The sequence below is a fragment of the Myzus persicae genome, unplaced genomic scaffold (genome assembly GCF_001856785.1).
Source record: "Myzus persicae strain clone G006 unplaced genomic scaffold, MPER_G0061.0, whole genome shotgun sequence".
NCBI classification, from domain to species: domain Eukaryota; kingdom Metazoa; phylum Arthropoda; class Insecta; order Hemiptera; family Aphididae; genus Myzus; species Myzus persicae.
The window spans coordinates 309,832-336,914 of NW_019101091.1; the positions used below are offsets into that span (position 1 = coordinate 309,832).

Below are 27,083 nucleotides of genomic sequence, written 5' to 3' on the forward strand. Positions count from 1 at the left end.
CTTGAGGAGATGTTGAGAAATGTTATTATTTTAACAGCATTAAAAATCGAACAGTCTAAAGTCTCGCAATCTCGTCATAGCGAGTGGCTTAAAAAAGATTTTTATTTGACTGACAAGAAACACCTTAGTAAAATATTGTAGGTATACGTACTATAGCGGCTACTTTTTTAGTATTTAGATTTAGGTAGGTATGTAAAAAGTTGTTTTTTTTATTTACCTATAGTAGTAACATTTTATAGAAAAATGAATTCATAATATCGCAAATTGAATTTTTTCTATCAGATAAAGATATAAAGTTGATAAAATGAAAAAAGCATAAAAATAAAGCAATTTGAATTATTTGGTTCTAATATGTAGTCTTAAGTAGGTACTCAGTATGGAACAATTAAAAAAAAAATATTGGTTATTTTGTGAGATTTAAATAAATAAAGTAACGACTCTGTAAACATTTAGATTTATGTAGAGGTTTGCCATATGACTATTGTACTGAGTTACTGACTTTAAAGAAATTCTCTCGAAAATAACTCGTTATTATTCAATCTCATAAAATCAATACAACTTCTTCACTCCTGTTTACAATCTAAAATAAAATATTCAATATTGTAAATGTTTTCGTAAATAATGTGGTGTGCCAAGGTAAACAAATATAGGGACCTAGTTGTGGTTGGAGGTACTGAAATTAAGATTATTCTGTTTTCAGTATAAATTCCACCTGGTTTCCTTATTTGAATACCTTAGTAAATACCTTAGCTAATTGATTATGAACTTTACTATTAAGTATTAAAATATTAGTTCTCATAATTCATGGGAACACAAGAAAAAAAATTGATTATAATACAAATTATAAGAGTTCTTATAGAAGTTGGAATACATTTTCAAAAATATTTTCTTCAATAGGTAGCCTTGTGTGTTATTAGTTATTTCGTAATAATGTATTAATGCATAATAACTTATAAGTTTTAGACCCAATATTTTTACTTTGAATCTTTAGACTTTTAAAGTGTTATTATTTTTTCGTTTATTACACAAGTACATAGTATATTTATATTTTATATTATATAAAGATTGAACATGTATAGTAAAATATATTATAATACGTTAGTAACTATGAATGTAAAACTATTGGATAAACTTAATTCTGTAAAATTTAATTTGCTTAATATGTATTGTGGTATATTATTCAATATTGTCGAATGTGAGGCCTATCTTCTATATTATAATATAAACAATTTAAGATAAAATTGATTTGGATTGATTAGGTACGAAGTATTATCAAATTATCAGACCAATTATGGACGACACCATTGTATAATATGGTTTATGTAAACTTTAAGTTTTCTTACAGTAAAAAGGTTGTAAATTATTACGAAGTTATTACCACTTTTGAATTAATATAGTCACTCCAATTTCTATGAGCAAGTATTTTCTTAATTTTTTTAGTTATTTGCGCCTTGCGGGCTTAACGAAATAATATTACTCACGAGAAGACACAAAAATCATTGATCACGCTATTGAAATCCAGAGTAGAATTATTTCTGACTGAAGGCATTTCTAATATTATTTTACAGTAGGTTTACATTAAAAAGTAAAAAACCTACGGTATTAAAACGATTTAATAATAATTATAGTAGCAAAATAACTATTTTAGAAACTATGTTTCTGTACCTATACGCTCTTACTGTGGACTTAATGTTCATAAATTCTACAGGTACCTGAGCCTTCAGATACTCCTTATATAGTTTCGATATCTCGTCGATCATTGTCACGTGCAGCTGTTGGTAGATGAATTATATGTTAAATATATATAGCGTATACTTATGAACTAAATGTGAAGATTTTTTTCTTTTAATAATTGCATGGCAATAGTTGAAACTTGTTTTATCAAACGGTTTTGTGGTGAACTTAATTTTAATGCCTCTAATTTTTTAATACTTTTTAAATTGTTGATGGGTGGAGTACCTACACCTGTCCGAATATCAGATAATTGATAAACGATGTATATGTATTCGAATGCATAATAACATTTAATTTAAGATCACATTATTTAACAAATTCTGTTTGGAAATATTTTTTTAAAAAAATTTAAAATTCAGATTTAGATTTTAAAACTATTAAAAATTATTTTGTGACAACAATAATAAGAAGCAAGTAAGTATAATATATTAACTAAAATATTTGTCTAGTAATCTAAAGAATTAACTTTTAAATTTAAACAACGAGTTAATGCTTTATCTGTGAATTTGAAAAATAATACACAATACACATAATACTGATATTTTATTTACTTGAAAATGTGTACCTAATTGTTTACATTACTACAGCTAGTGTGAAATAAAAAGGAATATGTAATAGGATGCATTTTTAATAAAATTTAATGTGACATATATGTGACCCGGGTAGTAACTAAAAAAAAAAAAATAATTATTATGCTGAATGAATTCTTTTTTTTTGATTCGAGTTTAGTGAAAATTTTTCTCTATTTTAACTTTAAACTTGTAGAGTTTATTATATTGTTTGTTTACTATTAACTTAACGTTTTTAATGTTGACTTACCTTAACCAATACTAAAGTTAGTTTGTTTCACCAACTACTCGCACGTATTTAAAAAATAACTGGTATCTATGAATTTAGACTTTTTTTGTATTCTGCTTACTTTTATGATTCATATCATAATATGTGAACATCAAAAAACTAATGATATTTCAGGCACTTTTTTTTTGAACTTACGGCGTTAAAATTTCAAACATTTGACCCACTTCCATTGATGGTTTGGATAAAATGTCTAACGTTGGTACTGCAAAATGTTGGGTTGATTTTTAGTTGGAAGGTATTTGGCTGGTGTACTGTTCAGAGCATGTTCTGAAGTGAGTCCAATTATTATTTTTCTAATTATTAATTTTTGAAATGTCTCTAAATCTTATATATTGTATATATTATAACAACAGATATTAATTATAATTTATATTATCTAGCCCTTAAAATTTTTCTCGTTTGGCCTACATAGCATCATTACTGCACTGCATATACATTCCTGATTATTCGTATAGATAACAGTTCACTGTATGAAGTTTTTGATACAAAAATATGATATGGTGAATAAAAGTCACTCGGTAAAAGCCCTTAATTATTAATAATAATAAAATATGCAAAGGGATTTTTCTGTAGTACGATCTAATTATTTGAGCTATAATTCCTTCATACGATTTGAAATGTATTTTCTGTCTCACAGGCCACAGCTAAGCGTTGGGTATTGGGATAAGTACTAATTTTTAGTCAAAACTAGTTCTCATTCTTATATTATTGTACAAACATGTGTGTTTTTTTTCATACAATTTTCAATATTCGTAATTTAAGTTTTGACAATATAACTATTGAGTATGGTTCCATGTAAGATTTTCATACAAGAATAATAGAAAAAGTTGAGCTCAAATCTGATTTATGATTCATCGTTAAACCCAAATGTAACAAATCCTTTACAATCTATCCTTTACTAATCAAATTTCGAGCTACTCTAGACAGCTACTATGTAGCAGAGTGGTTACACAAGTGTTAAAAAATAAAACAAAACATATATAGAGAACACCAATGATATCAATAAGGGATGCTGTGGATCAGTGCTCCTCAAACTGTGTCCTGTCGTCGCTTGGAGGTTTGTGAAGTATTTATATTTGTTTATGTATTTATTTTACCTATTTTAAAATAAGTTTATTAAAAAAAAAAACAACGACTTTTTTCAGCATTTATTATCAGAATTAAATGGTCGGTCATTCAACAATAATACAATTAATTATTATTACATCGAAGAAGTTCATCTCACTTTAGAATTAATGGACAGTGATGATAATCCATCAAAGGTGTATTAAAAAATAAAAACTTAAATCTATTTATTTAATCTGTTCTTTCAGTACATTTTGTCAAACAATTTAATTTTAGTATAAAGTTAAGAACAAAAAAAAATTCCTTATTATTCAACTGTTTTGATGGTACAAAAGAGTCATTAACTAGTTGTACTTTTATGGGAAGTTCACGGGAAGATATTATATATGTATACATCATATTTGCTTCCTGTCAGCCAGTTTTTAACAGGACCAATTTATTAAACTTTTATATTAGATACCCTGGATAGTTTGTGGCGTTTGTGCTATTAATATTTAAAGATTTATTTTTACTTACTTTTATGTGGCGCTTTTTTTATTGAAAAATTGTTCAAATACCCAAAAATACAAACCTAGATTAGTCTAATAATTAGTTCGTGCATATCTATAACGTGTAATATTAATAAATTTAAAAATCACAGACCATCAGGCATAGAATGTATGGACAAAAATGTTGAAATTGAATATTAGAGTTAAAAATTTGACATAGGACGTAAAGCCATGCAACTGTGAGAGTGTTTGGAGATTTTTGGTGTATTATGTAATAAAATCATTATTCGCATTTTTTATACCATGATTTTTTACAATATATTTTATGTAGGATGTCGTACAAGTGTAAATTTATTGTAAAAACCGGGCAATTTTTTGCTACAGATTTAGGTACTTACTCAAGTAATCGGCTAAGAAAAACAATAGTACCTACTGATTATAAGATATACAAATAGTTGTTAGGTATTTCCAACTCATCTTTTTTACTTGTGTAATTTTAATGTTTTCTAAGCAGAAATGTATGAGAATTAATGAAGAAAATTTAATTTTGTGCATGATGGCATAAAATATAAATTGTACTTGCCATAATAATTATTTGGCGATCGATGTAGATACTTCAAAAATACTTACTTTATAGCTAATTAGTACAGTCTGGTCGAAATTTTAGTATAAAATTGAAATGACTTAACTAGGCACCTGGAGAAGGACATAGATACATGCTGGTAGTTTGACTAGTATAATGGGTGGTCACCTATGGGAGATGATCCATCGAATATCGGCCACGACTTTATGCACCTCTTTCCTGCGAATTATTTTAACTTAGGTACATGAATATAAATATCATAAATTATAATATTATTATATTACCGAAAATATTTTAATCAGGTTCAACTGCATTTGACAAACACGTTTTTCTGTGCACGCCTTTCGTCTGGGATTTTGAATTCATAATATTGTACTTTTGCATGTCGTACTTATATAGTAGATATATATTAAAATATTACATGCTATAAAATATATATAGTTGTATTATAGTACAGTAAAAATCAAAATATTTTTTTTGACGATGATGTGGTCGTACTTGATGAAAATAATTTTTATTTATTGATCTTAAGCGTTGGCAACTATGCGGCCATTAGTGTTTAGTGTTTTGTGGGGGGGTTATGGTTGGTTGAGAAACACGTGTATTTGGGGCAGAGAACTCGTCACTAAAAACCTGAGTGGTCACCCATCCGGGAATTAAGATCGCCGGTCGATGCTTGGCTTCAAAACGAGTTAGTGACTGAGGCCAACCTCCGAGCACCACCGGGCCCCAATAAATTCTTATTTGCCGGATAGTGAGCTTTAATTACGTATTTTATTTATCAAGCAAAAATGTTTTTTCTTATATTTTATCAACAACAAAATCTAAAACAGATTGCCCGTACAATTTTTATTCGCATAGGAAAGTACTAGTGGTATATTATTTTGTTATTACATCAAACTATAATATTATAATAATACATTATAAGTGTACACATTTTAATGTATAATTTATCTGTCATAATATATAACTGATTCTTTTAATATTTAAATATTATAATAAAATTAATGTATTATATAATAATAATAATAATAATAAAATCATATCTATAATATAATAATATAATAATATTATATTCATATTATATACATAAACATTATAATATATAATATATATAATACTGTTGTATATATGTATACTGTTGTACATAAAATGATTAAACGAAACATAACAACGAATTCCTGTCTTATATAAAACAACAAAAAAAAAAAAAATAAATAAAAAAATAGGCAGTGTAGCGCATTGTGCATATAATCGACGAACCAACCAATTCACTGTATACATATACTTATTGTTCCACAAGTTTCATGTATATAATGAATTTATGAGTTGGATAATTAGAAGTACATACATTAAACATTTCGTTTATGCCTATCACTTAATAATGCTACATACAGTGCCGTAGTCAGGGGAGGCTAAAACAAGCTTAAGCCCCCCCCCGTCCCTCGTGACGTCAGAAAATCATTAACTTTTTTTCAAACTGTGAATTGAATGAACATTTTTCTGGCCATTGAGTATGTTGAGACCCTTATTTCCCACAAAAAAATCCCGACCACGGCACTGTGTATAATATGAATGTATAAAATCACTGCTATAATAACTATTAACAATCATATTTAAATAACTTAATAATATTTTAAAACAAAATTTAGTTTTCTAAACAATTAATTACCTTAGTCCATAGATTATAATAATAATTAAATTTAACGTTACAACATTTTTTCAACAAAATTATATAATATGTAATAATATATTTAAACATTGGGTATACAATATTAGCAAAATCTAATCTATTTTGTATTTATATATAATATATTTTCACTGTAATAATTATAGAAATAATAAATAATCTTAAAACCAACTAAATTAAATTAATTTATTGGTAACTGCGATGATAACAAGTTTAAAGTAAATTTAGACCTTTTGCAATAGTAGTCACGTTAGCTCAAAGAGACATCGTTCAAATCTAGGTCACGCATAAATAATTACAAACATCTTATTTGCAAATTCCGTTTCTTGAGCCAAATGTCTGAAATGCCATATAAATGTGGACATATTTTTTGCTCAAATCAAAAATATCATATTCTACAGATTTTTAATACTTTTTTAATACCTATAAAATTTGAGGCAGGTATTCGTCGATAGGCGTATCGATACGTGTTGTGATGCCAATATACGTATTTCGTGTACATCCGTTTACCGTCTTTATATTTTATATTATACTAGATTACTGTTGAATGATTTTTAAGCAATTTTTTGTAGGTATATCTATAAAAATCCATTTCTTGTCTTTGTGAGTTGGTATTTGGCATATTATATAATGAGATTTCTGGCATGGTTTAGTGTGTATAGAATATTTCTGAAGCTGACTAAAGCTTCGAGTTAATGACTCAAATTTTTCAAAGAGAAGTGGCGTCAGAATAAGGATCTATCTATATACCTATACTAATTAAATTTAACATCATGACAGGCTTTCGATAAAATGTGTTTAAGGACAAGTTGTAGAATACGTTCGTGACAAATTACGCTATTAAAGGATAAGAAAATAAATATTAAAATCTCCAAGATAAAATTTAATGACTAAAATAAAAAATAAGATTAAAAGTCTAAAATTAAATGGAAAGAAAATCACTGGATTTTATAAGATTAAGGGTAGACATTTACAATTAATTAATTTTTAAAACTGCAGAGGTGGTAATGACATTTTTATACACGGATTCAAGGATGAGCAAAGAGATCCAGTAATTAAAATATTATTATTAATTCATAATCATATTATAATAATAAGGAACCCATATAACAATAATTATAAAACGGGGCTAAGTGCCGTTAGTCAAACACAGTCGATTTTTAAAAATGAATGCCTAAACGCTGTTGGTGAAAATTATTAGCTTATTATTAGATGAACCTACACGGATGTATAAAGTGAATGCAGTGCAGTTCGTAAGAAAGAGGCGAAATGTTTACGAATTCGTCAAGATCTAGTTGAATTATCGTCCGTATGTGGTCACACGCATGTTATGCATTGATCGATATTGAATAGCGTGAATGGACAGAAACTTGTTAACACTTAAGTATTATCGAGTGTGGCAACTATTTACTACTACACAAAGATTTCAACTGTCAAAATGTTACTTCATACTTTATTTTTAAAACCAAACTTTCGTGGCGTGTTTCAATCAAAATCAATATTCGAACTGATGATGTTTTTGTAATGATTTAAAATTTGATATAAATTTATATATTATAATCAATCCACAAGTATATTAAAATCTACAGTAGGTACGTTATCTGCTAGATCTGTGGATGAAATATCGGTGGATTGTCTCTAATATTTCATACGCATGTCCGTCAATAGTTGTTAAGATCCATTTCGGCTAAAAACCATAAATATTACAGAATAATTTCAGAGCATGAGTCGTACCCACTGAGGCGGTAGGTAACATTAAAAAACGATACTAAACTGTTTGATGGTATACTCCCGATTCGTATCTCAGCTATAATAGATCTGAATGGTAGGTAATAATAATATTATTTTAGTAGTTTAGTTACCAGTTTGATTTAGAGTTGATTGTAGAATTGTAGAATTAGAATGTCTTATACAAGGAGAACAAGAACCATCTTGATTTTGGTAATATAATATTACCATGGGACTGAAAAATGGTTTTGTCCGAGCCATGTCATATTGTTATTTAGGTCTTCTTGACCGATTATGCGCGGAATAATGCATTTATCTATGACGCAGTATCATTTTTTATAATTTATAAATTATAATGAATGTTTTTCAAAACCATAAATACGTGCGCCAGTGTGGAGTGTTTTTTTTTTGCGTTCTATTCGGAATCTGTTTTTCAATTTAAACTTTAACAATTAACCAACAATAGCGAACAAAACTGTTAGGTAATTAATTACATTCGATGATATTTAAATTTGATCTGTGATTTGAGCGGGATTTGGTTTACATAACATGTCAAAATTGTGTCCCTGCGACATTGTAATGTTATAATAAAATTATTATAAGAAACGACCTAATGTTTTTTTAATATTTATTTTTTAATTTTTATATGTCTATAAAAACAAAGTTAAAATAGTAAATGTTTTGGCAAAGGAAATACCGATAGCGTATAACATAGTATGGTAATACAATTACGGTTTACTTAAGGCCTTCAACATTGTTCAAGATCTATTGTGCGCTTGGGATCGATTTCATTAATGTCATAACCGGATGAATGAGAATTTGAAAAAGTATAACGTGCAAAATAACGAAACCCGAAAACAGCAAAATAATCTATAGGCAGTTGAAAACTAAACGATTGGCGATTTTTGTTTGAAATTAGTTTATACATCTAATATCATCTTAGTCCGCGGCTTACATCTATTTGTGTTTTATAAAAGTATACATATTATAATTCGACTGAGACGTTTTGCGAACCTACGCGGCCGAATCTTTTAATAACCATTGTGTTATTTTAACGGTAAATATTTTCTTTCAGATATCTTCTTCGAGAAACAGAGTAAAATATATTATTTGAAATAGTTTATCCATATTCATTACATAAAATGATACATTCTTTGACTGTCTTAGGTAGGCGAAAATAATACCGTTATATTATTATGAGCTCATTGATAAGCATTTTCTTATTCAAATATCTTCGAGAGACGAAACGAAATATATTATTTTTGAACTGAGAATTTTAAGCATGGTGGATTTATTTGAAAATAATATACAGACCGTAAGCAAATATGCTGCCGAACAATTGCAAATACATAGCATTTAATACACGAGTGTACACAACTACTGAATTACATACAGATTCTTCTGACAAACATTCCGATGTACCCGAGATAACAAAATTCGAATCAAAAGAATGAGTTGAACAAACGAAACAGTAAGCTTTAAGTTCACAAGATGATCCAGTTAAAATTATATATAAAATCCAACAATTACGTTGGACGGTATTTTCGCTTTTATTTTATTAATTCTTTAACATTTTTTTGTCCGTCCACTACCTATATATATATTATATTCTGCCAACATGATTAAAATAAAATAAATTAAAATTTTAAACACTGTTCTGAATAATAAAAAAAAAAAATACAACTTTAGCTTAAGTTACTTATATTATCTCAAATAAATAACCTACCTTGCCTAGTGAAACGGCATTACACGAGTATGACCGATGAAAATTGTTATAATGATTGATGAAAATCGTGATTATTTAATATAGACATCACCTATTGTTAATTCATTTATTTTGGTTTCATTGGTTTAACATAGTGATTGCGATTTTAATTTTGCCAATTTTTCGTATACCAATATGAAATATTTTTAGGAATCAAAACTATAATATATTTTGCATCTTCTCAGACAATATGACCGTTTACGAATTTATTACGATTTTGAGACTATGGTTGTTTTTGGCATTAAACAGTGTCTTTCAAATTTCAAGGTACTAAAATCGTATATTGAACACAATGACCTAATTATTATCACTTTTGTTACTTGACCTTTGGAAAACTGTGTAGCCTTTTTTTGTTTGAAAGGAAACAAAATAACAAACAGTACTTATGTTTTGTACAGATCGCAGCAATAACAATAATATAATATATTGTATTTCTTAATAATAATAATAATAATAATAATAATAATAATAATAATAATAATAATAATAATAATAACCATAATAATTATAATCCTTAATAGTAATAATAATAACCATCGTAAAAATAATAAGAAATAATAATACTTATCATCATGATAATAATATAAACAATAATGATAGTATATTATTGCGATAATAATATTAAAGATGGTATACGCATAAACGACGACGTTAAGTTCGTGCGTAAGTAAATGTCGGCAAAAGATAATTTTTACATTAAATGCTTAAATGGGGGAATACTTTTCTATATTAATATTGTGTTTCATCTAAACAAATCATAAAACCCTAAGCAGGAACTGTCTTTTTTTAAAAAAAGGACACTGACAGAGTGTGTATGTCGTATCGAAACAACTACAGTAGGTCGTACTTCGGGTGAGACGTCTATAGCCAAACGGTTTTATCGTTGTTCTATTTTCTCCGACAAAGAAAACTTATACGACCCGGTAAATTTGTGTGTGTGTGTGTGGATGTGTGTGTTTTATGTTTATGTGTATAATATGTATGTTGTGGCAGTCACGATGGCGGTTAATATAATAATGAGAAAAAAAACCAAAAGTATTATTATTGGAAACAAACGAAACGAAACTCCGACGTCGCTTATCTCAGGTGGTAATGTGGTATGATCGACCACAAGGCAGCGAATCGACCGCGACAGGTAGAACGTGAACATTGTGTTTGAGGGGCACAACAGTCGCACAACACGGCATAAAAACAATAATAATAATAATAATAATAATAATAATAATAATGAAAATAATGAAAATAATAATGATATCGATATCGTCAAGTAGAATAACGATTGTCGTACGATATAGTTGTGGCCGGTTTGGCATCGGGGGTATTAATAATAATAATACCGATAATTAGTACAAATAATTAATATTATAGTCAAACTCGTCGATTGAAATAAATAATAATAATAATAATAATAATGGTTTTTTACGATACGTCATATCATATATTTTATTTTTCCCATGATTTTCAGAACTCTAACCTCGGGAGGTCGAACAACAAACGACCGCGAATGTGGCGCGCACATAATGTACGTACACTGTGTGTGTGTGTGTATGTGTGTGTGCGTGTGTGTGTGTGAATAGGCGACATTTGGGTAGAGAGTCGTGAGGGTGCAATTATTGTACGCGTGTGTTATCCGAGAAAAGATACCTTCGCCCCTGGCTATACATCAGAGGACCAGCCTTGTGAGCAATTATTGGGCAAAAGAAAACTGCAAACTGCTCGAGAGTGTGTGTATATTTTTATTACCTATTTTCCAATGCATTTTCGCGTTTTATCTATGGCAGTTTTTTTCCGAAAACTTTAATTTCTGCATCCCCCAATACCTATGTTTGTCACCAAGTCTCACCTATGTGTGAGTGTATGTGTGTGTGTGTGTGTGTGTGTGTGTGTGTGTGTGTGTGTGTGTGTGTGCCACTTGTGCGTGTAACAACGTGTGATTATAAATAGTATAATAATATATTTAAATGTTAACCTCTTCGTCGGCACGACGTCTGTGCAAGCGGTCGTCTCTACCGGCTCCGCCGCTCCCGCCGCCACCGCCGGCCGCGACCGACGCGCCGGCTCCGGCTCCGTCGTCACCGTCGTCGTCGTCGTCGTCCAGCGCTTCCTCTTCGTCCTCGTTGGGCAGCTCCTCGTCGTTCTGCCGGTAACCCGGGTGTTCGGATATGCCGTAGTAGTTGCCGTTGTATATGATGCCGTACTCCTGGAGCACGTCGCCCCTGATGGTCGCCTTGATGGTCCAGTTGTAGCAGTCGGTGGCCTCGTAGTCGCGGTCCAGGCGCTCGACGTCCACGATTTTCGAGTTGAGCCGTTCCAGTATGATGCCGATGTCCTTGACGGTCAGGTGCCTGTCCTGTTTGTCGACCAGCTGGTCGATGAGCAACAGGAACTTCTCGCTGGTCATCGAGTCGTCTTCGATGACCGTGGTCTCCGTCTCGGAGTCGGAGCTGTCGGACCGGTGCTGCAGCTGCAGCGGCGGTGGCAGCGACTGCAGCGGCGGCGGCGGCGGTTGCTGCTGGCGCGCCGGCGACGCCGGAGGCGACGGCGGAAGCAGCGGCGGAGGCGGCAGCGGCGGCGACCCGGCCGGGTCCAAGAACCGGACGTGGCCCTTGGGCGACGCTCGGCGCGTCCCGTCCGAAAGCGAGGACGACCCGGGCTGGCCGGTGGACGGCGGCGGCGGCTGCAGCGGCTGCGTCTGTTGCTGCACCGCGGGCTGCTGTTGCGGCTGCAGCGGCGGCGGCGGCACGTGGTGGCACTCCTGGATCGGCGACGTGGCCACCGACTTGTGCACGGCGATCCGGCGGCCCTCCTCGTGCAGGGCGCAACAGTGAAAGTCGCACTCGAACCCGTGGTGGTCGGCCGTGGCCTGCTGGTGCATCGGCACGCCGTGGTGCAGCGGCGGCGGCGGCGGAAGCATTCCGTCGGCGATGGACGGGCCGCGGGCTGGACTGCCTGCCCGCGGTGAGCCGACGCCGCCGTTGGCCACCGAGTGGTGCGACGGCGGCGGCGGTATGAAGTGAGAGCACTCGGACGTGTGCACGTGGATGGCCGCAGCGTCCATGGAACTGCTGCCCTGCTTGGACAGCCGGCGGAACTGCTGGTGTGGCTGCGGCTGCAGCTGATAGTGCTGACCTGTCGGGCACGGGACAAAATTAAGTTACTTTCGCTTTGCCATCACGATGTCGGGGAGAATGATAATAATTTGTAATTTTACTACGATAATAATACTAGGCAAACTTGTGAACAACAGACACGGATACTTATTTTGAAAAGTGTTTATAAAACGCATTTGGATACTCAAAAAAGAAAGTAACAATAGATACTTTCAAATAATAACTTTTAAATATTTTGTCACTTTTTTTTAACCTTGTAAATCAACAGAACTCCATATACCTTATACCATATCGTTTGGGCATGTACAGCCATCATAATATAAACATCTGATTTTTTGTCGGAACATTAGAATTTTCGGTTGAGTAACTAAATTTAGAGTAAAAAATAGAATAAATAAATAAATTCTTGATTTTGTTTTTTTTACGCGATTAAAATAATTCAAACTAAAATGGAAAATATATAAACTTAAACGAATAACTATTTGAAAATTAGTTTTTTTATTTTAAACACAGATACTTTGAGAAACGAATTCGAGTATTTGAATACTTTTATCTAAGTATTCTACAAGGCTGATAATGGGCTATAGGCTTATAACCGGTGTCCGGTGGTGATCGGACCGGAAGAATTAAGGAAGGACTGCCATTCTTGGACATGCAGCGAAATAATAATCATCGTCCAGCCCCTTTCTCCCCAACCAGCACCATTGTACAATGGTCGACAAACTCGGTCTGGCGTTTTATGCTATGTCGGAAACCCCCAACATTGATTGTCAAACAAATATCATTTAGGAGTACTCCCCATACTATAATGTGTAAGTTACGACTGATAAAATACATCGTATATGTGATTAAAATAACATTAAATATGTGTTTTTATATCATCATAATAACACCGAGTTAGGTATACAGTTATTCACCAAATTGAATTTTAATATCTTCAATATTCAATACAATTTTTCAAGAACGTACAAAAGCCGTTAAAAATGCAGTTAAAAAAATATTTTAAAAGAGTATATATCATTATAATGAAAATAATTAGTAATTAAGATTTCTCACAAAATGAAAATAAAGTGGTGAACGAGCTCCATTCCCCCCAGCACTCCCTGTCAATAATTCGAGCAATGCGTCTCTGAGATCGTGTTAAATTTTGGAGAGGTACTATACCTCTGTAAATTGCCATGAAATTCATATTCACGACTCTAACAAAAATTAATTAAAAATTAGTTTTCATCATACTGCTGTATTTCCGATAAGTCATATTATTATGAAGTTATTATAAACTTGAGCTTGAAGCATAGATTCACAAATGATAATTGATCACATTTTTTTGACTGAGAATATTGAGAAGCTCGTTTTAAAACTATTTACTCTGCAGGTCGAATTAATTTGTTGAGGATAAATTCTAAAAACTAGGTGAGTAAACTGTTAGTTTGAAAATTACATTATCAAATAGTAATTTTCAAAAAAGTACACATTGCTGTCAAAATAGTAAAGTCAATATAATATAAATATTAGACTTACATATGAAATAAACCGGGGGTCTCAAACCTTTTCCAACAAGCGAGCAACATTACATTTTTTAAGTATCTGGTGATCGACCATTATTTATTTAGGTATATTATTATTGTTTTTCATTTATGATACCGCATCAACTTCTATATTATTAGCTTACAGCACAATAAATATAATATTAGCTACCTACATATAAATAGATTTAATCTTAGTATATTATTTATATTAATATTTGCATTATAATATAATGTACCTAAATTTATTGCATGATAATATTTTTCTTTTAATGTTTCTCTATCGAAAATCGTATACTTGTCTTGGCTAATAAATACAAATTGATCTGTATAAATAGATAACGTAAAAGTTTGTTTAAGATCAAGTGATGAACCGATATTGATATAGTTAGTAATATTTTGAATAGGTACGATCGACCAAAGTTTATCTAAAAATCGACCAGATGATCGTGATCGACTGGTTGGAGACCCCGAAATATACTTTAGAAGATTAGTGTAATAGGGTAACTTACCACTCTAACTTATTAGTTATAATATTATTATAGTCTGAAATTCGGCGTTTTTCAACCTTAAGGTAGCGAACTCCTGGACGAGGGGTCTCATCGATCCGAAACAATTAAATCAATTTAGACTCTAAATATTTTTCTTCTCCGAGTACAAGAAACTATACCGGTTTTTTTCGAAAAATAGTTTTCAGAACATATTATATATTATCCACAAAATAAAACATACCACTGCTCAAAAAGAATCGTATTGAAATCACCGAATTCATCAGTATTATGTAATTAAAACTTATGTACTTTTTGAGCACTGCTTTCACACTAAATATTTGTCAAAAATCAAACTCAATCTAATCTCCTTTTAATAACTGCTCTATGAATTAAAACCATTTACCTACATCGAATATAAAAAAGAAATCTATTGCATTTTATTTCTCCAAAAAATACGTTCGTGTAGATATAATATGTTATAATTGAGTCTCAACAAATTATTTTCTTACTATAATGTTGAGAACACAACGTATGATAAGTAATGTGCTTGGATTTCTAATTTCAGTTTCAGACTTTGCAAAAAAAAAAAATATTGGAAATATGTAAACTGCTAATAAGTAAACTTAATCCAATTATTTTAATCGGAACCATTAATTAGTTGACTAAACTTTGAAGGGCCGTGGTAATTTAAGTAATGGACCTAAATCTATGATTCGTCTACCATTACTATTTGAAAAGCCAAAATGACCAATGGGCCAACCTGCACAAGCGGTCGACATTTAAAAAAAAAGGTATTAAACGTAAGTGAAAATTTATAAAATGGACCGAATAGTGCGAATACAGTTTGAAATTTAAAACATTAACTCTCCATAGAAAAATATTTTTTTTTACTAAATTCGAATTTTTTGTTCCACCCGGAATAACGAAAAACCACAAACAATGACATCAGACGCACCCCATCAGTGTTAAGTTGTAGGATTTAGATTAAAATGAACAGTTTAAATTAAAAAATACAATAATTGCAAATCGTGAAGCCGTCACACGTCAAACTACCTAATTTATGGTGTTTAATATTTTAACAGTTTCTTATACCGTTGATGTTTTATAATTTTAATAATTTAAACGAATATATTTTTAAATTGAATATGTCAAAATGCTTTGACGTATCTGGAGACACGTTGTGCTGGCAGCTATACCAGCATAATATTATACTACATACAAAAAAAAAAAAATTAAGTGTTTCATTAAACTTTCAACTCCCGATGCACTATAAACTCTGAGTGCTTTTTTAGATTATTTCATCAATACCTCGTAAGGAAAAATAATAATTATTATTCTAATGGTGATAATTTATTCGTTGGTAATCTTTTATTACTTTATTACTGAGTATTTATGGTATTACAATTATGTGGATTAAAAAAAAATTGATTTGTGTCCGTCACCACTTTTTGGAGCAGGAAAAATATCTTGATTTTCAACTTGAGTGTTGTTTCTGATAGAAAATTTGATTTACTTAGTACTTTGATGTGTCAAAAGAAAAAATTCCCAGTACTTTTCAAAAGAATTGTAAAAAACAAAAATACGAAAAAACAGGTATATTTGTGCAAAATGAGATTTTGTCAATGTCGATTTTTGATGGTAATTTAAAAACGGACAATCATAAATGGTCTCAAAATGTTAACTTTTTTGATAGGCATTTGTAGACATTTCAATTTGTTTTACTTAAATTTTTGTTCATAAGTTAAAGTGCTTAAAAACTAAACCCAACGTTCCTCATTAGAGTTTCATTTACAACAAAATATCGAAAATACATGGGTATTATGTAAAATTTTATTTTATGAAAAAATTGTTCTCTAAATATTAAGACTGATTTCGAGTTATTTATTACACGAAATTATACTATGGCTATTATAAATTATTTGCATGAAAGTGAATTGTAATCAAATAACACTATACAATGTGTAACAAAAAGACATGACAAATTAAATAATTTTTGTTCTTGTGAACATCTAAACATATTCTTTGTTATATTTATATTGGAAAAATTCAATATGGCCAAATTGTAAGTCTAATTTTTAGCCAAGTTTTTATGTTAAAAACATTTATTCAAGTCGAATAGCTTATTTTTGAAAATGCTCTAATTAATTTTAAACTTATTAATTTTTTTTAAATATCCTTTTTGGACATAAGTCCTAACATAAGTATATTTCTTAAATTATTTATTATGCATATCATTTTCATAATTGTTTTCACACGTTTAACCAATAGGTATCATTTTTATAAATTGTTTGTCAGGTCTTTCTGTTACACCCTTTATTGAGACGATTATCTTAGCTGTACAATAAACCCGATGTGTTTGGCGATAAGCAGTTGAATCCACCAAATAGTAATTTAAATAAATTATAAAATAGCATTATATGAGCCGAGTGAGCTGACTCCGTCTTCTCTCAGAATCGTTATTCGTATGCAATGATTAAAATGCTATTGAATTTAAATGTAACACATCCATTACTACAGCTACGTTGTGTATGTAGATTTCAGTGATCTAATCAATGACTCGATCCAGCAGAGTATGATTCTCACGATTTCTAAATGTGAGTTCAATCCGTTTTTTTTTTTTATATATAATTTTTTATATTCGTCCAAATGGATTTTCACAGATTTTAGAAAAGAGTATTGAACTAGGCATGGAATACAGATCGGCATGATTAGTAAGTATATTTCTGCAGGTATGCAATCAATAAACAGCCAATTCATAATAACCATCACGATTATTTAGTGAGTCCTGTCAATTGCAATTATGTGTCCCGTGAATATTTTATGAGGGGACCTATGCATTGGTTTTGGTACATTCGAACATTCTTCTATGGACCCGGGGCTTGGGATTTTATGTCCAAACCGAAAATGCCCGCTAGCAAATCTGAATAATAATCTATGAACGGTAAATCACACTGCACATTAAATTATTAAAACATTGATTCAATATGGTATATTTATCTAAATTATTGTGCATAAAATAAATTGTCACTGGTAAGTGGGTCCACACTCTGTATTAATTATTTACCATGTGTTATGCGCATATCATACAAGACGTACTTATACATTTTTCTACTTATTAATTATTCATGCTTTATTTTATATTTTATTTATAAGTTTTTTTGCGTGTTTTATAGTTTATAGCAGTTTGGACGGTAGCTTTAACAATATTGGCGGTGTGCTGGTGTCTATTTTCGAATTAATAGGTTTTTTTTTTATCTGTCATGTTGTTTTGGGTTTTAATTAGGGATATGCTTCCAGTCTACCGTTGGATAATAATTTCAAAAATAATATGTTTTTATCCAACCACGCTGGGCAATGCTTGCTGTGCATCACGTTAACTTTTATCTTTCATGTCTAACGTGGTTTTTTTAATGTAAATCTACAAGTACCTAATACATAATATAGTTCCTCTTAAACAAACATCGATTGTAATTTATTCTAAAACGAGAACGTTTAAACATTAAGCTATAACACATAAAACCGGGGAACTCGCTCTGTTTTATAGCATAATGTTTCGAGTGTTGAGGGTACCCATTCACTGTTGTAATAGTTGTGTTAAATTTTTATAATTCAACGACGCATCCGAAAAACGCGGTTTTCAGCTTTCGATTCGGTCCGTTTGCCTATATTCTTCCAAGGATATTTTATAGAACACATTTAATACGTTGCTATGAGTTTAGTAATTTTTTTCTCTTAGTACCAATAATAAGTTTAACTAATTTTTGCAACGATAAATTGAGCGTTGGTATACTATATTATGATACCTAAATATGATAATATTATTTCATACGAGATAATATGACTAGCTGTTATCAACTTTTAAGTCAATACTCACGTACCGTAGTCCGTGGACAAGTGTGCTGAATAGGTTCGTGGTATAATTAATATAGTCTAAAATTAATCTAAATAATTTGCGAATTTCATTGTGTACATAGTAAATAATAATATACATAATGTCGAAAACATTCGAGTTCCTATGAAAAATATTTTTTTAAATTACAATAAAATTATTTAAATATTCTAATTTTGTCAACATTTGAACTTTATGTTTTCATTTAAAATTGATATATTTTTTATTTGCTTACTGCTTAGGTTGTTGTAGATACAATTATGACGAAAATTGTATTGGTTTTTAATCATGAGTTTTAAAATTTAAAACTGCTTGAATTTATAGTTGAAAAATAATATGCACAATTTAGTAATTTAAAAAAAAATGCCAAATTTTGAACTTTACACATTAATAATAATAAAAAATATTGTGCCAATGTACATATTTTCTATATTTTTAAATTTTTATGAGAGCAAATAATGTGGGAACTTGTATTACATTTTAAAGTTTGGGGCTGTGCCCAAATATTGAACTAACACCAGGAAAAAAACTTAAAAGTTAGTTTAAAATTCTAAATATTTTGAACACATCAGTATATATGGGAAATTATAATTTTATTAGTGGTGAAATATTTTAAATTTTCACAGTTAATATTTTTTTGAATTATAACAAAATATGAAAAATTGTTTGAGGAAAAACCGTTATTTTACAAGTGAATATCAAATGTTATAAGAATTTTAAAATCAATTAAAAATGTGTATCTCTAACCTCTTTTTATTTTTTAATTCCAGTTAAATAATCTCACGAGGAATTTTGTTTTAAATTTTCAAGTATTTTGACCTAACATACATTTTTTAATCGATATTTACAGAAGAAAACTATAAAAGATAATAGACAAATCTAAATCTCTATAGATAGCTAAAAAAAGAGTAAAAATACTTGAAAAAATAATTTCATGTATAGATACTATTAAACACTTGTTGAACATTTCAAATACTTACGATTATTGTAATTCTTAAATAACAACAAAATAACAATATCATGTTGGTCAAAAACTAATTTTTCGTAACCCTGGTTTTCTCGATTACATATTAAGATATGTACTGGAATTGTTTTACTCTTGACCCCTTAAAGCACCAGCAAGATCCAATTTGCACAAAAAAAAAAACATTGGAGCATTTTTACCACTTCAAAAGGTGACGCACACAAAAAAAAAAAAAAATAAAATCAGACATATCATTGAGAAACCAATTTCTTTTGTTTATCTGCTCAGAATCTAAAATAATTATTGTGTATGGACAATTTATATGATTTAATATAAACGATAATTCGAACATTAATCATCCACGATTTGGCAATTCAAATTATAGCTATTTTTTAAGCTCTCTTTAGCTTGAAACTTATATGCAATTGATTTTGAATGAACACGCTACTCCACATGAATATAAGCTGTACTAATATTTATTTTATTTACTTATCTCAGTTCAAACGGCATTTTTTTAAATATATAAATAATTGGTTTGTAAAGTATAAACCGTTATTGTATTAAATGAACACAATTTTTAATGAGTTTTAGTTAGATATTCAAATTATTAATGTATTTTCTTAGCCAACAGATTAAAATTAATTTATAAATATTAACAAGTGCTTGTCTTTGTCTTTAAATAATATGAAAAACTTCTTTTATAGGTAGGTCGATAAATTAATAATATTTGATTAAACAGATTTGTGTAAAATATTATACACCAGTTATTATGTTTTAAAGTAATAAAATTAGTAAAATTATCTATTGCTTAATTATGTATTCTTATACTGTTGTTTATAAAAGATGTTATAAAACTTCGTTAGAAATGATAATAACTTTGTCTTTCATGATCAAAGAATAACTTTTTAATCAAAAGAGATGTTAGTATTTTTGTAAAATGATAAAAAGTAATTATAAAGGAAAGAAAATGTCAAATATGCATTCAGCAAAGAAAATTGCGAGAAAATTATTTCGGATTTCTAGAATTCTTCATTTTCCTAAACAAATTAATTCCAAGATATTATTAAACAGCAGCAAGTTTTGTAATTTATAATAACTAGGTAATGAAAAACCACGCACATGATTTAAAATTGTATTAAAACGAGACCCTATAATTGAATCGAACCATAAACGCTATTTAAACGTATACGATTTAAGAGGTATCCAACTATAATTATAATAGGTAATTAATAATAACAATAATAATAGGTAGGTATAATACATAATTGAATGTTTCATTTATATTATTTTTATTTGAGTTTTTAAGATTTTAAAGAAATAATCGTAAACTATTATTGAATTATGTATTATTAAATCCCTAAAACTAAATCTAACCACTTCTTCTGAGCCACTAGTCATAGTTAACCTTAAAATTCTGGATACATTTCATAAAAACTAGATCGATGTCCCTCTTAAAAATAAACAGAGAAGCATTAAGCCTTCCATCGAAAAATGGCCCTTTCCCCTAAACCTAAAAAAGAAGAGATGAAGTTATCAGAACTTGTATCAAGCCTGTAAGGCCATACGCGTCTTACCCACTCCATCCCCATCTCAAAAGAACCTAACCCAGTAAGAGACGCTCATGCAAAGAAAACCTCTCCATCGACCACATCGTTACCAGATGTCCAATACTCCAAAGCACGAAAATCATCATGGACCCTGCAACTTCTCTCCGACTTCTCCCTTTCTCAACGAAGAAAACACCGATGCAATTTACAATTTTTTCCACGCCATACATTTAATCAAATAAATAAATAAATAAATTCTAGGCAACTGTAAATATTTCAATCATCTTGTTTTTCTTAACCTGTTTTTATCTTTGCGTTACATTGTATGCTACCCCTCACAATGTCGAAGCCTTTAAAATTAATGAAAAAAAAAAAAAAATGAAAAAAATATTATTTACTCGAACCGTCGCTCATCGTCTGCGGTATGGCATCGTGGTGGATGACCGTGATCTGAGGTGCTGAACCGTGCCGATAGACAGTCGGAGTGGACTGCAATTGCTGTTGCTGAAACCCTTGTAGGTTGGGTTCCCTCTTAAGAGCACCATTGTTCTCCATCAGAAGACCGCCGACACCGTTCTGTTGGTGTGCCGTCGTCTTCCTGGACGGAGACGTGTCCATACCACCGCCACCACCGGTATTACTAGAACCACGGTATGTCTGGTTGCGTTGGTCCCAGTGCAGTACAACTGTCACGCGGCCTTTGTTGTCCATTATTTTCCACGAAGGCGTCTCGTCTTGCAACTCCAGTGCATGTATCGTTTCGCAGACGATCTTCGGTATTGCGGCAATCGCTGCAACATAAATTGTCATCGTTCGCTCGGTTTTTGTTACTATACGTAGATTTAGGTACTATTATAGGTCAATGTCGATGACTATGTTTACCCCCGTTTTCCCATTTATTAACGGACTAATATTTCATTCAAATTTCGATTTTTGGAATTTTAAGTATACGCTAGAGTCTCGAGACGGTATAATATGCAATTATTTATAATTGTTATACCATTTAAGCCATACGCTGGATAACTTTTTTAAACGAGAACCCACTTTTTTTAAAATTTTTTTTTATTGAATATCGTTAGGTGGATAATATTTTTGAAAATTTATCTAAATCAAAATTCGAAAAGATGATTTCTAAGTTATTAAAATGTATATATCAACCTTATAAGTTTAATATTTTAGTCCTTAAAATAATGATCATACAAAAATATAAAATAGTTGCATCTAATGTTGGACGTACTCATATCTATCATTCTTGTGTGCAATGTTTATTAATTATAAAATATTGATAGATTTAGGTAACTTCCTAATTACATTCAAATTCATCGTATCTAAAAGCAATACAGGTGCTTGTTCGGATTTCGATTTATATAAGCAAGTACGCATGAACATTTTGAAGAATAAATTTACAAACTATAAAATTAAATCGGTATCGCCTCCGGACACTCCTTAAAATATATGGTAGGTAGGTATGTAAAGAATCTGAATAATTGCAAGTATACGATTCTCAAGTAAGAATGTAAATTCAAAAATCAAAATTTGAATAAATTTGTCATCAAAAGAAAAATGGCGGTGAGCATGACGTTTGATGAATCGTCTTGTATATTATTATTATGATATTATTAGAATCGTTTGTGTTGTGTTGTAGTATTGGTTCTTGCGAGTGTTGAACCACAAAGAATGAGTTTTTTTGTTCATGTATAATATCATCTATGCCCTAGTTTTTGTGTATAGGTACATACTTACACAGTTACACTAGTTTATTTCACTGCAAGTGAATAAAGCGGAGTACTCGAGAATGCGTAGAGATATGGCGGCGTGGAGCAGTTAGGTATAAGTTAAAAAAATAAGTCAATATATATTATATATCGAACTATCAGAGGTTGGAATATTTGGAAAAACCTTTGAGAGACCGTGTACGTAGATAACGCGTCACAACCTCAATGTTATAGCAAGAGAGATAACCTTACCTAACCTAACCTATGGGTTTTAATTAATCGTAACATTTGGGTTAGGTATTGTAGATAATTGTGTAATTGAAGTTTAATTAATATCGAGTCAAGACTCAAAAAATAACTCAACAACAATAATCAAATAGGTAATGAGTGTAAATGAGAGAAAAATGGGGGGTGAGCATGACGTTTGGTAACTCAGGAGCGCACTCTTGTTATTTTTTCTTTGGTGGGTGTGGGTGGGAAGGGGAGGGGGGGGGTGCTTAAAATTTTTCATATTTTCCTTACATACAAGTAAACAATCACCACACATTTTTAATAATCACTTTTTAAATTTATTATTACAACATATAGTAAATAATGTATATTATATTATTATGATGTTTTTATAATTAAATTCACATTATTATAACTAAACATAATTCAACTAAAAATTATTTAACCATTTATTGACTCATTTAAAAGCTTTATTCTGAATAAGCACAAAATAAATTGAATTTAGATTTTAAACTAATAATCGAAATCAATCGAATACACAGTACGTGAAAAAATAGGAATGGACTGTGAACTGTCCAAACGAGACTTTTATGCCTCAGATAGTAGACTGTCATAGTAACTATTGTTATCGATCAAAGGCGACAGTTGACGTAATTGCTGGAAATTAGAATACGCCGGTATAGGTACCTATAAATCTAAATTGTATTTTTTATTTTTTAACGAAATGACCGAAAGGCGATCGCCACGAGCCTTATCGCGTACAGGGCACTATGGGTTCAAATCACTATCACTATCATTGTGTATCCAGCATAACCAGCGCCCTACTTAGGAATTCTGGTTCTCGGGGATAATTTTTTTGGTAAGGCCCCTCAACCCTAACTGTTATAAATGTGGTTGTTTTATATTCAATTACATATTTTTAAGATTATAAATAATTTATACCATTATAAGTCTGTAAGTAATTATTTAATGTGATAAGTACAAATAAAACGTATATAACTGTATGACAGTTACATGTTGGAGTCCTTTAATTATGCCGAGGCTCGGGGTCGTAATGAGTATTGCTCTGGACATAATAATCAAATTTGAAAAACAAACATCATCATTTACCATTGTTGTGCAACAGGCATATTATTATTACAGTGATATTCGTTTAAACATATTTTTTTTGTAGTCACGTGTGTCGAGATATTGGCGCCATTTAAACCACGAAGAATGAGCTCTTTTTGTCTGTAGGTATAATATTATATGCGTGTGCGTGTTTTTGTGTACTTACGTTTATTTCGCTGCAAGTAAATAACGCTCGGACGTGCGAATGCACTGAGAAATAGCGGTGTGAAACAGTTCGGCGTAAGTTTGCGAAAAAAATAAAATAAAAATAACGCACACATCAGACGTCGGAAAGGTTGCGAAAGACCTTTGCAGATAGCCGGGGTCTGTATATTATATACGCAGGTAATCATATACGCCACAGCCCGGTCCGTGTATATACCGCGGTATTGGTAGCCACAAAGGGTTTCGAATTTGATTTGACAGACGAATTTCCCGGTTTGTGTGTACGTCTTAAGCGATTATAACGGTTGTATTAACACAAAAGTTGCTTATATAAATATAAATAGTTTATTATAGCGGCGTTTCCCATGTGTGTGTGGGGCGGCGCGTAATGCGTGTACAGTGTGTTTCAAAATCGATATTTATAACAATATACCTAATGACGATTTTAGTCCGCGCAACGAGAAATATATTGATAATATTATTGTTTACATCGATGTTTTTTTAATCATTATAAGTTTTGTTTGCGATTTCTTTTCTGTAGTTGTTGACAGAAGTGGTGCTCTAAATGTTATATTTTTACTCTAAATTGCAGCAGGCTTTCTGGATATTTCTATGGTTGTTTTTTTTTTCAGAATTGTTAAACAAATCAAAAAAAAAAATGTCGTTCGTTTGTATTATAAGTAGAATGCTACTATAGATATTTTCTTTTTGCAAGGAAAATTGAGGGACTATATTTTACATAATTTTTTTTACTACATTTTAGGGTACAGTGCAGTGGAAAAATATCTAGTAACATTCGACGTTTTGTTGGGAATTTAATTTGATTTTTTTTTTATTATTGTTGATTTGAATTTGTTTCTATGGCAATAAAAAAAGTTTCACGAAACCTAACCTCGCAAAAATGCGAGTTTCATCCAATTAAGAAACTTATCAATGTTTAGATTTAATAGTACCCATAAATGTCAAATAGGTACATAGTACATACCACTATTATAGTTGACTAATGACTATACCTATGTAAACTAATATTAAGATAAATATTTTAAAATATGTTGTCCAACGTTTATTTAATATTTTGACTTTTTTTTATGTTTAACGACCGAGATAAGTTCCGAAATAACTATAAGAAACATTGAGCTAAGCTCATAATCGTTTTTGAATCCAACGATTAATCATTATTTTTAAATTAAAAATAATAATTTACCGTTTACACTGATTACAGTATTATTATAATGTACATTTAACGCCAACTCCGGCGTAAAAAGTTTTCAATATAAAATATTATTATATATTATACACAACGTCCGCGATAATATGTTGGACCTCCGGCCCATGTGTAGCCCAGTATGATATCAATTATTTGTATTGATTTGTTTAGTGTTTTCGATTATCTATCATGAAACGAAACTGATTTGTTATGCAAATCAAAATTAACTGAAATTTGAATAATACAATATTCCATTATAGTTATAACTGCAGCGTAGACGTAATAATAGATACCTCCACAAGTTTTGGCAAAGGATATGAAAAAAAAGTTTTTTTGTTTTATCGATCTAAACCAGTACCTGTCGAACAACGAGTGGTAGTGTCATAACATGCAGTATCACTAGAATTTCATTAAATTAATTTTCTTGAAATGTTTCATTTAGGTGAAAAAAAATTTTTTTTTTAAATTGTTATTATACCATATGTATTAAATCAAATGCAAGATGACGTTTGATAAAAGTTGGTTTATTGTATCAAATACCATAATAGTAATAAATAATTTAAAAAAAAAGCCAATAGCTAGAGACCCTTTTGATAAGAAGTGATAAATTAACCGATCATATAATTTATACCAATATACCATTTATACCTAATTTATGACCATTAACATAGTAATTCGTAAACCTTGCTGATTGATAAGTCTCATTGATACTTTCCGTGTGTTATCAATACTTACTTGTAATCAACTATAGCCGAATACCCGTGTTAAAAAGAAACAAAATATTTATCATAATTTCATCAAAATATTTCAAATTCAGTACCCTTACTAAATACGATCTTAACTTACTGCTTTCGCATTGCTTCCCTCATCGAACTCTTACCAGCTACCAACGATATTTAAGACAAATTTTGCAAATGCTTGACGTCATATTTGTATGTTTTGATTTCGTATTTATTTTAATACATTTAGTATCCCAGTAATTATTTTGGATGTAGGTAAATGGTATTTTATTTTACTATAATTATTTTCGTTTAACATTACATTTTCTAGTTTTATATTATTTTATTTTATCATTACGTCATATTAGGTACATGCAAAAACGTATTTTACTAAAAATGGTGTATACCTTCTGAAGTTATGAGGTATATTTAAAGATATCTAAAATAATTAACACCTGGGGGATGGATGTATGATTTTTGTTTGCTTAAGAACACAAA

At 30.6% G+C, this 27,083-nt stretch overlaps 1 protein-coding gene across 1 annotated transcript in view; it reads right to left on the minus strand.

Annotated features, from left to right (window-relative positions):
- Nucleotides 1–10,775: 10,775 nt before the first annotated feature.
- Nucleotides 10,776–27,083, minus strand: part of LOC111027700 — a 113,761-nt gene continuing 97,453 nt past the window's right edge. Inside the window, exons 5-6 of the mRNA XM_022306116.1 lie at nt 21,837–22,229; nt 10,776–13,040 (exon numbers count right to left, since the gene is read on the minus strand). Coding sequence (XP_022161808.1) covers nt 11,869–13,040; nt 21,837–22,229 — 1,565 coding nt within the window. The 3' untranslated portion in view covers nt 10,776–11,868. The remainder of the gene's footprint in view (nt 13,041–21,836; nt 22,230–27,083) is intronic.